This window comes from Saccopteryx leptura, chromosome 3 (genome assembly GCF_036850995.1).
Source record: "Saccopteryx leptura isolate mSacLep1 chromosome 3, mSacLep1_pri_phased_curated, whole genome shotgun sequence".
In the NCBI taxonomy this organism is placed as follows: domain Eukaryota; kingdom Metazoa; phylum Chordata; class Mammalia; order Chiroptera; family Emballonuridae; genus Saccopteryx; species Saccopteryx leptura.
In genome coordinates this window covers 307384890-307403295 of record NC_089505.1, presented here as the reverse complement: position 1 = coordinate 307403295, position 18406 = coordinate 307384890, and the positions used below count along the sequence as shown (strand labels likewise).

Here is an 18406-nt window from a genome sequence, read left to right as displayed (position 1 = left end):
TTGTATGCCTGTGGGGCTTCCCTGTTCCCTGATTCTTGCCTGGCACCAAGTGAAGACTGTGTAGGGTGGGGCTGTATTCGTTCATTAATTGAGAAATATTTATTTAGTACCTGTTATATGCTAGGCAATGTTCTAGGCTCTGGGAATACAACAATGAACAAAATAGACACATTTCTTGTCTTCACGGAATCTAGTTTACAGTGTTATATACCAAGGTTATCAGAGTTAAAATATTCTCACCTCGTTGCTGGGCTTGTAAAATGCTTAATCCCCTAGCAAACTTCTCAATATTTAAGTCTTTAAGAAAGAATTTGATCATGAATGAAATGTGGCTTTTAACTTTGAATCTGTTTACAGTTAGTACACTGCCACCCATTGTCTCATCTGCTAATGCCCAAGGTCCCTGTCTTTGACCAAATCACAAACTTACACCTGATGAAGCTTAATGTACAGCAGCACATTAATGTCAAACAAAATATCTGGTCAACTTGTACTCTGTCCATGGGCCTGGTCACCAAATGCTTATTTTTAATCATTTTCTGTGAGAAGGAAATGTTTCTCCCAGACATTTTCAGAGGATGTTTCTGAAGCACAGCTTCATCTGACATTGCCCCTGATAAAATACCTTCTCCCAGGTTTTTATCATTTATATGGTAACTAAAACAGCATATAGTGTATAGGCAGTAGGCCTGGTTGACATGGAGAGATATGTCTTCTTTGTGGTCTTTCCGGCATTTTGTAGTCTGTGCTTGTTGGAGCACAATTGGTTTCTAGGCCATTAAGAAATGGCCTGGGAAACGCTTGGGCTTTCTCAGGCTAACGATGCATATTTGCTCATCATGGATGTCTGTGCTGAGCTTGAAGCTCTGAGTTAATTGGATATAGATGGCAAAAGTATTTGACTATAGTTAAAAGGATGAAATTTAAAAAAAACTATAAAATACCACAGAAGAAAGGGACACAGGAGGAAGACAACGTTAAGTCATGGATGGAGGGGGAGAATCTCAGTAAAGATGGGTGATCAAATTTAAAACTAGGTCAGAGAGAATAATTCTGTCATCTCAGCCACAGTTCTGTTTTGTGAAGTTGAGTAAAGACATTTGCAGATGTGTTAAAATGTCAAAATCTAAATACTAGACCTTTTCAGATTCTAATTCTGGAAAAAAAATAGATCCCTTATTAAAATATAATTTGATTTTTTTTTTCCTTTCTTAGATGGCTGGCATGGAAGTTGGGAAAAAGATTTTTGCTATTAATGGTGACCTAGTTTTTATGAGACCTTTCAATGAAGTGGATTGCTTCCTGAAATCATGCTTAAGCAGCAGAAAACCTCTAAGAGTTCTTGTGAGCACAAAGCCAAGGGAGTAAGTTGTTATGATTTGTGTGGGATTTAAAAAATTATACATAGGTGAATAAAATAGAAAAGTTAACTAAGCATATGTCTAGAATTAAGCATCTCATTTCTTGGAATATTTAAACCTCACCAACATTACTAAAACTGGTCTTTAAAATAATGGGGAAACTATGGGTCGGCAAGAAAGTAATTTCGGTTTTATAGTGTGAAAACTCATTTTTATATACAAAAAATGAATTTTAATCAACTATATATTTTCCATTTTGTTCAATGACTTTTTGCCATCTTTCTTGCAGCTTCATGATTCTACACTTATAGAAATTTTGGTCTTTATCAGCAAAAAACTGAACCAAGTGCGATTTAAGGTCATCATCATTTGTGAAAGTTTTACCATTCAAAGAGTTTTGCAAACTTCAAAATAAATGGTAATCAGATGGTGCCAGCTTAGGGCTGAAGGGGGGATGTGACATCACTTCCCAAACAAGCTCCAGTAATTTCCCATGAGTTACTAAAGATATGTGAGGCTTTGTATTATGGTGGAACACAATTCCTTGGCGATTTGCCAATCATGGCCATTTTTCTTTGATTGCTTCATCCCGTTTCATTAGTTGTTGACAGTAAACATCTGAATTAATCGTCTGATTTCTTTGGAAGCAGCTCAAAATACACAACACCTTTGTAGTCCCACCAAATTGACGGCATGACCTTTTTTTGATGCAATTCAGCTTTAGATGTGGTTTGTGCAGGTTCATCACACTTGGATCACAATTGTTTTTGAATGATGTTACTGTAGATGACCCATTTTTCATCACCAGTGATGATACTTTTCAAAAAAGGGTTCATTTTCATTGCGCAAGAGATACTATAGCAAATATTGATTTGTTGTGTTAAGTGAATCTCTTCCAACTCATGCAGAACCCAAATATCGAGCTTCTCAGCGAGTCCAAGATATTTTAAGTGATTTTCAATTGTTGTGTGTGATACATTTAACCTTTCTGCAAATCTCTTGAACAGTTATATGATGATTCTCTTCAATTATGGCTTTGATTTGGTCATCATCAACTTCAGTAGGTCGACCAGAACGTTTTTCATCTTTGAGTGAAAAATCTCTGAAACAGAATTTTTTAAACTAATTCTGACATGTGCGTTCTGTTATGTAATCAACACAATAAACTTCACCTATCTTTCTGTGGGCCTCAGCAGCTTTCTTTCCTTTATGGAAATAAAAATGTAAAATATACCAAAAATGTTTGTTTCTGTACTCCATGTTAATATACCATATAACATGGAGTTTGTTTCTGTACTCCATGTTAAAATTGACCCTAAACTAACAGCTACAAACAAAATTACTCACAACTTGCTTCTAAAGTAACCTAAATGTGACTGATATCAAATGTCAAAAGGGAAAAACTATAACACTGACAGAAATCCTTCAAAACAATTACAACACTATGTGTGACAACTGAAAATACTTTCTTGTCAACCCATACTTGACTTATGAAGATAAAATGCTTCCTACTTAAATCAGGTAGTTTCAGAAGAAATAATACATTTCTTTTGCTGCCTAAATTTCCTGGTGTGGGTTGGGTTAAGTCTGACCATGAGTGAAGAAAACTAATAGAACACTTCGTAATAAATAATTGCATTCCTCCATTTTCAGCTCTAAGAATTTCAAGGGCTATGAGTGGATTCAACAGCATTTATAATTAAATACTCATAAGAGATGGGGTAAAGATTGGATGAAAGACATTTCCATGCTTGTGTGTACTTAGAAATAGGTCCATTCTTCAAAAAAGAAAAAAGAAAAGTCTGCCTATCTATATACCTATGATTAGAAAATAACATATTTTTATAGGAAATTTAGAGAATAAACTTCTAAAGGAAGACTTCTTAGAATCATATCATCCATAAATACCCATTGTTATTCTTTTGAAAATTATTGTTAGTTGAAGTTTATAAGTACTAACACACATATGCATGATTATATATTTCTAAAATGGGAGATGCTTAAATCTCTTGTTTTTTTATAAGAAAAAATAAGATATTATGAATATGGTTAGGAAACAGTGGCTTTTCTTTTGTAATCATTGATGATCTCGTGTTCCCTTATCAGGTTTCCTTTTGTTTAACCAATTAAGTAATTGAAATAATGCATATAAAGTGCTTACCATCATGTTGTAATGTACTATAATTATATCTAAATTACTGATTAAGACTGAATTATATTATTTATCAATAGTGATAAGAAATTTTATGAATTTTAAGATAAGTAAAGGTTACCACTTCAAAAACAAAATGGTTTATTGTAACTACTTATAGAAAGATTCTAAGTATATATTGTTTAATACAGTATTCTATCCTGCCTTAATATAAGTACAGCAAAGCTGGGTGTACTATTTATCTTAAAAGTTGAAGTGCAGTGTAATGGGCTAGATTCTATAGTGTTAAGTCAAGGTAAATGCTTCTACTAACAGCTTACCAACGGGTCTGAAAGAGTGGACCTCATTAAAGTTATTAATTTCAGAGGACTTTGGGCTAGAGAGCAGCAAATAACCAGAAAAGTGGCATCTCTCTAAAATGAATTATATAGTGCTCCCCTCTTCTCCAGCTCTATCTAGGATAAAGCTAACCCAGTTGCCTTACTGGATACTTTGAGGACATTTAACAGGAAAGGAATAAGGGAGTAGTATTTTAAAGCAATCATTAGTGAACATGAAGGCTTTCCCCATGGCCCATTTCCTCCTAACTTAACCCTGCAAACACTGGCCCACTGCTCACAAACATTTTAGCAGGTAGAAGACTTTGAAGTCAACAGTTTGAAAATTAAATAGATAGTGCAAATCCTAAGTCGTCAAAGTAATTGCTTCTCCCCTTAGTGTTTGTTGCACAGTAACTGGAACCTGATATTTCCGGTCCAGGTTCAAGGCTCTCATCCACCACTTGCTTGCTAATTGTGCTGTTTCAACATCCTCATCCATAAAAAAATAGGGATGATAAGCATTCTTATGTCATGAAGCTGCTAAGAACACTAGACAAATCTAGGATGGTGAAGACTCCGTGACACGTTTGGCCCATAATGTATACTCCAGTGATGTTATCTATGATGCTTTTCTGTTCTTTCATTTCATTTTTTCCATTGATTCTTTATTACATCAAGAGTATATTGGCCCTGGCCAGTTGGCTCAGCGGTAGAGCGTTGGCCTGGCGTGAGGGGGACCCGGGTTCGATTCCCGGCCAGGGCACATAGGAGAAGCGCCCATTTGCTTCTCCAACCCTCCCCTCCTTCCTCTCTGTCTCTCTCTTCCCCTCCCGCAGCCAAGGCTCCATTGGAGCAAAGATGGCCCGGGCGCTGGGGATGGCTCCTTGGCCTCTGCTCCAGGCGCTAGAGAGGCTCTGGTCGCAGCAGAGCAACGCCCCGGAGGGGCAGAGCATCGCCCCCTGGTGGGCAGAGCATCGCCCCTGGTGGGCGTGCCGGGTGGATCCCGGTCAGGCGCATGCGGGAGTCTGTCTGACTGTCTCTCCCTGTTTCCAGCTTCAGAAAAATACAAAAAAAAAAAAAAAGAGTATATTTGACATTGTATTTTAAAACTGTTTTGAGGATGGAGTCTCATTTTTATCTTTTTAATTTTTTTGAATTTACAACCTTTCCTTTATGTCCTCATTCTAATGTATTATTCATTTATCTATAAATCACTTTTTTTATTTTCTAGCAATAGCTACTTATAATTCATAAAGTATCCTGTTTGGGGACCAAAATAAAAAATGTGAGAAGTAAATACAACACCATTTTTCTTTTGAATCTGTATTTTATGATAGATAGCATCAAGATATTTTTCGGCAGGCCTTGTAGTAGATAATTTAGGCACTTGTTTTCTACAGGAAATAGAGCATCCTTCTTTATAAATTTAATTCTTCTTTTAATAGGCAACATAGTGTTTCCACAATAGGGAAACATGTTTTCCAAAGATAATTTTATGATGGGAGTCCCCAAATTATGACCAAGCACATCTCATGGTATTTTGTACAAATTTTGTTAAGAAAATTATAATAATCTTCTAGGTGATTAGGGTAGGTCAACCTTCTAGAGCAATATTAGAAGCATAGAAGACCTTACTTAGAAAGGGTTGAGAGGCCATTATGAATTGTTCATAATCCTAAAGAACAATAATTCATCATAGCCTGAAAGTTCTGTTATTTCAGCAAAAGTAGACTCCCACTGATAATTTACAGGAACATGAGATACCTGTATTTTTTGTTTCATACTCAGAAAATGTATTGAATTCCCTTTTCTTTTCCTTAGTTATCTTCTATTTTCAAGTGTATCTTTGACAGACACTAGTAACAAGTTGCTATTCAGAGAAAGCAGGTATAGCTTTATGTACCAAAAATTATTTAATTAAGGATAAAGGATAAATTAGTTCTGTGTCCTCCATCCCACCAATGTGTAGATCACTTCACAGTGTGTTACCTAATTTGTAATAATACTTTTAAGGTTCTTTGAAACAGGCAATGTGTGTTTCTACTGCCAAACGCCTCAATGCCTCAACGCCTGCCTAGGTTATATTTTAGGTTGCAGAGCCAGATCGCTGTCAGGCCTAAATGCACTAGCTGGGTTTCTCAAGTGTTTTGGGCACTGTGTTGCTCCAACTGCTCTAACAGCTATTTCATAAATTGCAAGTAAGACTTGCTGTACCCAACCTGAGACTCTGCTTAATATACCCGTGAAGTACTGCTGCATTTATTTCATAGCTCATTCATCAGCTTTTGGAAAACACTTTTGTTTCTTGGGCATCCAGGACAATCAATCAAAATGTATTGGATTGTATTCGTTTGTCTTTGCTCTCTACTGCAATTTATTATACTCATTTTTATTGTTGTGAGGTTCCATCCTGTCTGCTGTTCTCTGCTTTTCATTGTTACTATCTGATTTCTCGCTTCCTTCTATGAAGTAGCTCATTTGTCAGGGCCACTTCGGACACCCCTCTCTGTTTGCCATGACAGCTTATTCACGTTCTCTATCCCTTCATCTTCTTTTTCGTGTGGATTCATTGAACATTTCTTTTCCCTTATGCAGGTTTATCCTTTGATATATTATTCTTTTAACATTCCACTGAATACATAATAAAGTTCTTTATATTACTTTGATGTAGTGTTTGACACATCTGTTTTTTTATAACTAGCTCTTTGTTGTTTTTTTGGTGGAGTTTTCCAACAGGTAGAAATGTATTGATTCTGTATTTCTTTTATGTTAATGTTAACAAAGACATTTCACAGAGCACTGATGTCTTCTTTGCAATAGTAAACTAAGGAGAGAAGTTTCCATTTTGTTAAGTACCTATGTAGTTCATAGACAATGCAGGGCAATTTACCAAAGGTATCTCTTTTAATCTCCACTGACACCTTGCAAAATAAGTTTTAACACCATCCTCTTTCTGGAAACTCAGTCTCAGAGAAGTTAAGGAGTTCATTCAAGTTATCCAACTATCAAGTGCCTAAAGGAGGATTTGAAGTGACATGTGTCTGAGCCCCTGGTCTGGTCCTTGTTCAGGATATACTTGTTCAGGATATACAGCGATATGTCAAGTGAAAAACTCCACAATGTGTGCCTGCTATGTGCCTTTGTGAGGGCAAGCAGCGTAATGCCTGTTTCATGGGTTTCGAACCCAGTGTTTTTCACATGGTCGACTCTCATTACATATTTTTTGAAAGAATAAATAAAAGTGTGGACAGCTATTGTTTTAACCAATGATGGCATTTTAAGGTTGCCTTACCTGATTTTCTGCTTGATATTAGGACAGTGAAGATCCCAGATTCAGCCGAGGGACTTGGATTCCAGATCCGGGGCTATGGCCCATCGGTTGTGCACGCGGTGGGAAGAGGTGAGAATTCAACCTGCGTGACGCAGCCACTGGCATGTTGGGGATTCTTGACTAAATGAGAATATGTCCAAAATGTGCATAATCATGATGTCATACATATCTCAATCATATTTTTACTGTATTAACTCAATGATGGTCTATTTCTAAAATAATATTTTTTAAAACTTAAAAAGTGTTAAAAATTTATAAGTGAATGATGCCTCCTAAAATCACTCTTTTGTGTGCTTCAGTTTAGTCAAAGCATGTGATGATTTTAAAGTCATCTTTTTGTCTTTTTTTCAAGAAGCAAATAACTATATTTTTTGTCAGTAATTCAAAGATGTGAGTTTCCAAGTTTAAGAATCTGTGTGCTTGAAAGCCTGTTGCTGTATGATTACTTCAGGTGTTCTATTAGCCATGCATTTTATAAATCATAAAATACATTTTAAATGGAATAATTTTAATGACTAAACATTTTGTTTATATTATTCTCTTTGTTTTGTGGACTAATTAGCCATTGATATCTCTTGTTATCATGTATGTTTTAAATTTCATACTAACATTGTAATGATTTAAGGAAGTAACTGTTAGATCTCATACTGCCAAAGATAGTAAGTAATTTGTGGCTATAGGAAGTCACCATGAGCATAAGAGGCCATTTGTGTATCTCATCAAGGAACGTAAGTGATTTTCATTACAAAGAAATATAAAATGTAAAGCATATGAATATGATCACCCAAACATTTGACTGGAACATTTTGAGAAGACATGTCTCTTAGAATCAAATTTGTCAAGAACATACCAGCTAGACCTTTATTAGATTACAAATTTGCATTCATTAGCTTTTGCACAATGAAAATGAATCCTACTTCAAAAGCTTATCTTTTTGCTCAGATTTTTTTTATTTTAGCAACCAAGGTCAGATTTTTAAAATATGTAGATTAATGGACATTTAAACCTTTCTCACAACTCATTGATTTTATCAAACTGAAATGAGATATAGCTCATACTGAAATAGGATATTTGATACATCAAATATCTTCTTCAGTTTTACAAACAAAAAAGAGCAAGTCACATTATCATTTCTATAAAATAACTGAAAACCTGAGTGATTCAAGTTGTACCTCTTTCCCTATTACAATAGCATGTGGAGAGCAGGTTTCTGTCTTTGGAACTTAGCGATAGGGTAGCCTACTTGCTGTGCTCTTTGCTTCTCATGAGTGAAGGACAGAAATGCGCATGTGCTCTCCTTTCAGATATATATATATATAGATATATATATATATATATATATATATATCATATAAAAAGACAGTATTCACTTATTTCTTTTTTCAGCATATTTTTACCCTAAGAGAAAGAGACTTTCTCCTTCACTTTTCAGTCCTTTCCCATGGCTACCCACTAGATTATATCAGTAACTTGAATTTCACCTTTGGAATCTAAAATTCTGATCTGCTAATTTTCTGACTACACTCTCTTAGTTTGCTCTTTTTTTTTTTTTTTCAAAATGAGGGGAGAATCATTTTTTAAATTTTTATCTTTTTAGGACTTTATTCATTTTAGAGAGGAGAGAGAGAGCGCGCGAGAGAGAGAGAGAGAGACAGAGAAGGGGGAAGGAGCAGAAAGCATCAACTCCCATATGTGCCTTGACCAGGCAAGCCCAGGGTTTCAAACTGGCAACCTCAGAATTCTAGGTCGGCGCTTTATTCACTGTGCCCCCACAGGTTGGGCTAGTTTGCTCTCTTATCACTTTGATAGTCTCAGGTTGTTTGCCAGTTCAGTAGGAACTTCTATTCTTTGGATGCTTCTCTTTTTCTCCTAGTTAGTTACTACTCAAGACTCCACTTCCCTCCTTAGCCAGCCTTATCCCCATGGTGAGTCACTTTAGTCATACTTGTCAGCACCAGCAAGATCCCCTCATCCTTACCCCCCAGGGGGATCCAGTCCATTTCTTTTCAGGGACAACTAGGCTTTTTCCTGAGTCGCTAGGTAAAACTGCCATGGATATGGACTTAATGTCATCCCAATTCACTGTCTTGTCTTCACTGGGTCTGGATTACTACCCACTGATCTTCATGTGTCTCTGTTCCACTCCCTCTTTTTCTCCTCATCATTGCCTCCTGGCTCCCAAAATGCACTTCCTTTGCCACCTCACAGACAAATTCAGGATACCAGGTGTGAAGCCCGCAGAGCCCCACCCTTTTATGCACATATTGCTGGCTGGGTCATCATCACCAACTTTTCTCCCATTCTAGAGGAAGAGGTCTTTTTTCTCCTTTCTGTAGTTCAAGGTCAGTTTCTCCACAAATGTTCTGGACCCTACCCCTCTGGATCCTCTGTCAGACACCCCTTTCCAGAACTTTCAACCTTTTCATTGTATTATTATAGTATAGGCTCAGTTCCTTTCTTTAAAATCAACAAGAAACAAAAACTTCTTAAACTAGAACAGCAAACACAAAACCTCTTCTTCTTGCTTATTTTCTCCTCTAGAATCTTGCTATTTAGTTTGGTCCACAGACCTACAGCATTGGCACCCCCACACAGCTGGTGAGAAATGATGCATCTCAGCTCCCCCCACCTCAGGACATACTGAGTCAGAATCGTCATTTTACCGAGTCTCCCAGGTGACAACGATTCAGAGGCGCAGCTCTAAAATAGTGCTCTAATAACTTTTACTTTTGTCCTGGGCAAACTTCCCAAAATGCTGGTCTGTATTTTTGCCTGTCCATACTTACTTCATATTTGCGTTTTAAATCTCTTTTCATCATCATTTATCCTGCTATACCATCCTCTACCTCCTCCACCTCCCCACAGTCAGAACGTTGTCCTTGCCCATTAATTTTTTTCTCTCTTTTTGTCTTTGTTGCGAATCCCTCTACTCCCCTCACCGCCCACTCCATCTGTCAGCCTGCTCTCTGAGTCTGTCTCCGTTTTGCTTGTTAGTTCATTTTGTTCATTAGATTCTACAAATGAGTGAAATCTTCTGGTATCTGTCATTCTCTTGACTGGCTTACTTGACTCAGCATAACTGTGGGCACCTCTTCTCCAGAAGCAATCTTGTTGATTCTCTTTGCTGCGGATTTTTAATTTCTGTCTCCAGCCAAGTCTCTTTCCTGAGTTTTATAGCTTAGATCTAATTGTTCATTATGCATATAAAGGCCCCTGGGCACCTTAAACTCAGTATTATCCTCAAGTGAACTTTTCATTCATTCTCCAAAGCTGCTTTACCTTTTGTGATCTCTCTTTAGTTAAATGATTCCGTCTACTCAGTCACTGAGTCCAAAAGCACAGTAGCGGTCCTGGGCACTGTAGCCTTTCAAAAACATCATCACACATCAAGTACTTGATCTCATTCTCCCCTTTATAACTAATGCTGCCTTAGTTTTAGCTTGGAAAATTGCAGTTAGATGTTGTGATTTTGATTTTCAACTTAAACTTCAGTGATGCCTTGTCCATTTGGAGGGATCATGTCACTTCTCTGGCTTAAAATTTTTAAAGATTTTTCCTCTTCCATATATAGGTAAGGTTCAGATTCTCAAAACGTCACGCAAAGCACCCAGAATGTCACAACCTGGCTCTGCGCTGCTCTTCAGTACCTCTCTCTATTCCAAGGTCACATTCCCAACTGCGCATGTGTTCCCAAATGTCCAGGTTATTTCTTGACTCACTGCCTGTTTTCAGGCTGTTCTTTCTGCTGGGAATGTCGTTCACCGAGAATCAATTGAATCTAGAAAAAGCACTTAATATTTCTGGGAGTGAGTTTTAATGAGAAGACAACTCATATATAAAAATTATGTTCTTCAAGATGATTAATAATTCATTCATGGGAGAAATTGCTTATAAAGAAAGGCTCTTCTAACATACTTACAATAAGTTGTATAGTAATTTATATTAATTATGTATTTTTTTATTAATGGTGATTTGTAAGTGTTGATTTACTTGGAATATCAAATAATAACAACTGGAAGGTTCTGCAAATCTCAACTCACTGGTTAGGATGTGCCACTCCATAGTTAAGTCAATGTCCTTGGGAATAATTGTGGCCAGTTGATGTTATCTGATTAATTTTATACTTCACCAGTTCTTGGGTTCCTGACCCTTTGTACATCTCCTTAACTTATTTTTCTTAGCAAATCCAGTCTACTTGTAGTTGATAATTGACTTTGTTTCCCCGAAGAATTTCTTTTAATTGTTGGCATTTTAAAACGTAAAAGTGAATACTATTTTAATTTTTAGAGATTTTATACACTAAATATAAATAAAGTACATTTCTGGCTTTCTTCTTTCTGCCAGTATATATGTATATTTAGATAATTAGATTGACTAGACATTTTAAAGAGAAAATAACTGATTGCCATTACAAAGGTTACTTTACAATATCTTTTCAAACTAATTCATAGGGAGGTGGGAAGATGTTCTGTTAACCACAGTTTGAATAGGCTACTGAATAGGAGGAAAATTTTGAGAAGGCATTTCTATTAGAACCAAACTTATCAAAAACGCACTAGCTAGATCTTTATTATATTTTTAATTGCTTTCCTCATTGCATATGTGATAAAAACGATTCTCATTCCTAAAATTTGTTCTTTTTTGCAATCTTCTCATTTGTATTTAAAGGAACTGTGGCTGCAGCAGCTGGACTTCACCCTGGACAGTGTATTATCAAAGTCAATGGGATCAATGTCAGCAAAGAGACACATGCAAGTGTTATTGCGCATGTCACAGCCTGCAGGAAGTACAGGAGACCCATGAAGGTAAGCTGCTTCTTGGCTTATCTAGATCGAATTGCAAACCTGCATAGAAACGCCAGGGGACAACATAGGATGTGCCAGAGATGTTTGGGGTTTCCCACTTCTAAGTTCACATTTAATCACAGCATTGTAAATCTAATCATGATTGCTTTATCGGCATAAATTAGTTATAGTTGATTAGGCTTAAATGATTACATTTTTTTTTTTTTTTGTATTTTTCTGAAGCTGGTAATGGGGAGGCAGTCAGACAGACTCCCACATGCGCCTGACCGGGATCCACCCGGCACGCCCACCAGGGGGTGATGCTCTGCCCATCCGGGGCGTCGCTCTGTTGCGACCAGAGCCACTCTAGTGCCTGGGGCAGAGGCCACGGAGCCATCCCCAGCGCCCGGGCCATCTTTTGCTCCAATGGAGCCTCGGCTGTGGGAGGGGAAGAGAGAGACAGAGAGGAAGGAGAGGGAGAGGGGTGGAGAAGCAGATGGGCGCCTCTCCTGTGTGCCCTGGCCGGGAATCGAACCCAGGACTTCCGCACATCAGGACGACGCTCTACCACCGAGCCAACCGGCCAGGGCCTTAAATGATTACATTTTATTGTTGCAGTATTCTCACCTGTTTAAAAAGTGCTCTTAGGGCATTTTAATTGTGATTTGAATTTTTGAATAGCTAACTTCATATTGAAATCCAAAGGCTTCTATTTTTTTTGAATTTATTTATTGATTTTAGAGAGAGGGACAGAAATATCACTCTGTTCCTATATGTGCCTTGACCAGGGATTCTTGGTTCTTGTGATGGCTTTAGATTATAGAATGTGATCTTGTGTCAGTATATATGAATTGTTAATGTTTATAATATTTATTAGAATTTTGAGAAAAACAAAAACTTGTGGGTTTTATGGGGTCTGCAATTGATATTTAGATATATTTATTTAGGCAATTGAATTAAGCTCTGTAAAAACACCATAACAGAGTTGTCATTATTTAAAATTTTCAGCACTATCCTCTGATCCAAATTTCAAGTGTCACAGAAAAGTAAAATTACAATCCTAATTTATAAGCAAAGTTTATTATCTTGTGAGGTACCAGTGAGTATTGGATTAAAAGAAAAAATTCAACCTAATCAACTAAAGGCAAAAGGACTTTAAATGCAAAAAAGCCACAAAACTTCAAAGGAGAGGTTGTATATTTTTTCTGTCATGTACAGTGAAATACAATTTTCTAGATTTGAGAATATGCTTTTGTGTTCAAACCAGAAAGATAAATGACTACTTTTTCATAGTTCAGGCCTGACAGCCTGCAAAATACTGAACATACAAGAAAATAACTCATCGATTTTGCTTACTAATAAGGTCAAACCAACATAGCAAATTGGAATTCACACATTGATGCATAGGTTCTTCTGGTTGATAGTAATTAGTTTAATAAATATTTAATGAACTGTATTATTGAATGAATTTTTAAGAAGGACACTTTGAAATATCAAAATTTTCACCTTCTTTAAGAATTTTAATAAGTAACTATAATAAATAGATTTGAGTTTTATTTCTTTTTATTTCCCCTGCCTGCCTTCTTGGAGTAGTGTTGTTGATCAATAAAATGATTAAGAAAAACAATAAATAAACAGAAAAATGAAATAAGTAAATACCATGCTCTATCAACTACCCATTGACAGTTGACTGTCTCAGCACTTGGTGGCTTAAAATAGCGATTGATTATTTCTCTTGATTCTGCAAGTTGATTGGTATTGGCTCCTGTGAGAGCCCTGTTGTATCTGCATTCTGCTAGGACGGCCCCAGCACTGCGGTCCTGCTGCTGGTGGTCTCCCTTTCCAATAGTTAGCAGGATTTTCATTCCTACATGGTGTCTGAATTTTAAGAGGGGATATTATGTACAATCAACTCTATTTACATCATGCTAGTTAATATCCCTTTGGAAAAGTCAGATCTCATGACCAAGCCCAGGGTCGTCACTGTGGGAAGGAATTGCGTAAAGCTGTGGAAACTGGGTGCTATGTGAAAACTGGAGGCCACAAAGGGATACCAGAATGTGTTGTAATAATCAAGTGTTAGCTAGCATTTTAATAAGGTATAGTAATATAATAAACACAACTGTAAAGTTCATAATACAAGAGAAAAATGGATAATGTGTATATCATACTTCAGAAGCACAATCCAATTTATGATCTTGCCTAGGAAAAGTAATGCAACCATGAAAACATTTACTTGCTAGTCATTTTTGTGTCTCCCATTTCTCTAAAGATTGGAACTGCGATTTCAATTAAAATACAGGATGATTTATGACATGGGAGGATTAAAAGATAGTTACATGACTTGTAACTATCGATATCTTTAGATAGATAGAACTTGATGAGATGATGAGATGAAAGATGTTTTTAAATTTGTTTTATTGGTTAGATTCAAAAAAGCATTAAGTGTATTAAAATATATGTGACTGTTAAGAGAGCATTTAAATGGTTTGTACAATTATAGATGATTGATTCTTTGGAAGACTGTTCATCTAACATTTACTTATTAAAAATATAATTTATAATTTATTTTAAACTATGCTTGAGGCATTTAAGTACAACATTTGAGAAAATATATCTTAAAAACATAGGAAGATAAAACTCCAAGCTTTAAAAGTACAATTTGTTAAACAATAACAATAGTTGCCATTGAATTTCTATTAGTTTCTGATGTTGTTGATTTTCTTTCTTTTTCAAATGTTATTATTTTTAAACAAACTAGAAGAAAAAACAAGATTGTCAGCTCTCCTTGTAAAGCAGGTTTATGACATGTATATGCAGGTTAGGGAGCACTAATACCTCCGAGGTTTTTGTCCTTCCTCATTTCCAGCAAGACTCCATACAGTGGGTGTATAACAGCCTTGAGAGCGCACAAGAAGACCTTCAAAAGTCCACCGCCAAACCCCCTGGAGAGGAAGCAGGGGATGCTTTTGACTGCAAAGTAGAAGGTGGGTTTCTTCTTTTCTCCTTATTTGTTTATAGTTTTCTTTTTCAATGTTCCTGCGTCTAGTCCCAATTATTGAACATTTATATGTTCATTCTTGAATGTAAAGCTCTTTTTAAATTATAGTTTACATACAATACTGTATCCGTTTCAGGTGTCCAACATAGTGATTCGACATTTATATTCCTTACAAAGTTATCACCACAAGAAGTCTAGTAACCGTCTATCACATACACAGTTATTATGATGCTATTGACAATATTCCTTATGCTGTACTTAATTTATATTCCTGTGACTTGTTATAACTATTAGTTGGTACCTCTTAATCTCCTTCACTTTTTGTCTATTCCTCTATTCAGGCTACTTCCTTAAGTCATAGTCACCAATAGTTGTCATGTCAAATGCATAAGTAATGATAGCTTATAGGTAGTATATAATAGCTACTGCACTTCGTTAGGCACTTTATTGTGTTTTACATGGATTATCTCATTTAGTCGTCAAAAAAGAAAATCTCCTAAGGTGTGATTATCACCATCCTCATTTAAGAGGAGATGAAATTGAGGCTAAGGGAGTTGCCCAAGCCAGTACATGGTCCAATGAGGATTCAAACCCAAGTTATAATGGGTTTCCTAGTTTTGAGTTTTGATGTTGGACCTTGCTACTCTAGTGTGGTTTGCAACCAGCAGCAGCAGCAGTACCTGCCGTGCAGGAGAGATGGAGACTCTCAGCTCCCCCACCCTGATCTGCTGACTCAGAAGAATCTCCATGCTAATAAAGATCTGATCTGAATGCACACTAATATTTGAGAAGCCCTGGTTGAGTAGATCCATAGGTCCTTTGAAAGAATTTCTTTATTTAGGTAACCTTTACTGTGTCATAACACTGATGATAAAGAATGAGGCAAACTAATGTGAAAATACAAGCCACTGTTATCTCAGTGGCTTCTTCATCAAAGGTGAAGGGGTAGAGGCAATTATGTTCGCATTTGACAAATGCCTTGAATTATTGTTTCAACAGGTTTTCATAGAAGCCCTTCAATCCTCTCTTCCATTTTCCTAGGATTTTTCCACTCATGTATTGGTGGTTGCCTCTAAATTTTAATTGTAGTTTTTTTAGTTTCTTCTAAACCAGACCAGGTGAAGAATTCCTTATATATATTGCTCATATGGGGAAAATTGGGAAAAGCTGTTTTCCCTCTACTTCTGGAAGGCCACTTGGTAGGAGCCACTTAGTTCATGGGCATATTGGAAATACTCAGCCTCATATTGGAAATACTCAGTGTTGCTGCTCTATGATAAATCAACTCTCTTATTTATGTAAACCAAGGACCTTATCCTGAGGCTTTTATTTATCATTTAGAGTTTTTGTTTTTGTATTTTTTCTAATTATTTTTGCTGTCACAGTGACAGGTAGAGTGGGTTGATGCCGTGTTCTGGAAATTGATTTCTGGCTGTTCTGGGACTTTATTATTTTAAGAAAAACCATTTTCCAGCTTTTGCCTATTTTATATTTTCTGTTTCCAATATTCTATAACCTAATTGTTTTAAATAAACAAACATTTTATTTTTGCTTATTTAATATTTACTGTTAGGTTTCTCAGTGTTTCTTGAGATTTTAGGTGGATTATTTGTTTGTTTATTTGTTTGTTTGTTTTTACCAGCTGACTGATTGTAGGCCAAAACCTGTAAGAAGGCATTCAGATGAAAATATTACTATAGTGCATGATGACAAATTTTCTCAATGAGCTATCTCTGAAAGATGCTATCTGGGAGAAATCAGGCACCCTCTCTGCTGAAATCATGATTATTATATCTTCTTTCTACTTCTTCAGTATGGCTTATGTATTTTTTCTGCTTTCAGAAAGCATTTCTACAATGTTGAAGGCAGTTTTAAGAATGCTGACTTTAACTTATGCATGCTTTTAATGAGAAAATATAAAATAGTGTGTGCAATATTTATATTAGTGTAAAGACGCTCATGTATGGTCATAGATCAATATGGATATGCAGAGATAAGACTAGTCATGTTAGATTAGTGAGGTTTGGATCACTCAAGCATATTTTTAAAAAACGTTCTTTTTTTAAAAAACATGTGACCAAGGATAGATGCTTCATTTAGCACATCACATTTAGCCGTCCTTTAAAAAACTCTTTAAAAATTATTCAAAGAGACTCAAATTATTTGAAAAGACTAATAAACCCTTCATGAATCTGCAGAATTAAAATGATCTTTATTGCAGAGGTAATTGACAAGTTCAACACCATGGCCATCATTGACGGGAAGAAGGAGCACGTGAGCCTGACAGTGGATAACGTCCACCTGGAATATGGGGTTGTGTATGAGTATGACAGCACCGCTGGGATCAAGTGCAATGTGGTGGAGAAGATGATCGAGCCCAAAGGTTTCTTCAGCCTCACTGCCAAGGTAAGGGTGGTCCTGGGGACAAGGGACTGCGTACTAAATAAAGGAACCGAAACCCTCCTCCACCCCCACCTTAAAAAAATGTAAGTAGCTAAATGTTTTAGCTGTCAGCCCATTTAGCTTCTCTCTCCCACCCCATTCCTCAGTATGTATGTGTACAGTCTTCCTTTGTATTAATACTTTTTGGAGCCCAGTGTTAAGTTAGATAGGACTCCAGCCCAGGGGAGTGTTAGTTGATTTGGCAAAGTCTTCTCTGCATTTAGTAAGTTTGCTGTGTTTGTTAATTTAGTATCATGTGTACATTTCAGGTGGTTGTCACAACAGGTGGTGCTTTTTTAAATGTACACAAACCTCTGAAGAGTATCTGAAGTCATAAAATGCATTATAAGAAACTTATATTCTGCAAGTCTTAAGTTTCTTTCATAAAATTTCACAAAGTTTAGAGATTGAGTGTGAATAGATCCTCAGACATGTATATAATTCTTGGTCATGAAGGATGTCATCCTTAGTCCTTAAACTGTAACAAGATAGGGAGGGAGGAGGTGTGTCTTCATCCAAAGGTGTACATCATGTAGGAGGTCAGAGGTGATCCTGTGTTTGCTTTTCATGATCCTTCCACAAGGGACATCGATCAAACTCCTGTGGGTCCCTCAACAGGTTAGAACTTTAGTGTTTTGTTTGCTTTCATATGACCCTGTGAGGAGTCAGGTATTTCGAGAAAGTAGTAAACATGTATCTTCACTATCTTTATTTCTGCATCTCGATTCTTGTGTCATATATACGTGTTGTTGAGATAGACTGAAAACATTTATAGAATGTATTTTTAAAATTTTAGTTGGAGAAAATAATTATATAAATATAAATGCACTATTTAGAAATAATTGTTATGCTTTTCTTTTATTCTAAAAGTGAACTTTTAAAAATCCACATATTTCAGATAACATGTATTACTATATGTAGCTATTGATATAGAATCTATATTTAAAAAATGCAGCCCCTTATTGAATGCATTATACTATTAAAGGGGATCTGTGTAAGAATTTGTGATCAAATT

General features: G+C 36.3%; 1 protein-coding gene across 1 annotated transcript in view; it reads left to right on the top strand.

The window, feature by feature from the left end:
• Positions 1 to 18406, top strand: part of PREX2 (phosphatidylinositol-3,4,5-trisphosphate dependent Rac exchange factor 2) — a 269082-nt gene that overhangs the window by 134350 nt on the left and 116326 nt on the right. The window contains exons 19-23 of the mRNA XM_066378926.1: positions 1216 to 1364; positions 7148 to 7233; positions 11833 to 11969; positions 14818 to 14935; positions 17171 to 17355. Of these exons, the coding sequence (XP_066235023.1) occupies positions 1216 to 1364; positions 7148 to 7233; positions 11833 to 11969; positions 14818 to 14935; positions 17171 to 17355 (675 nt within the window). The remainder of the gene's footprint in view (positions 1 to 1215; positions 1365 to 7147; positions 7234 to 11832; positions 11970 to 14817; positions 14936 to 17170; positions 17356 to 18406) is intronic.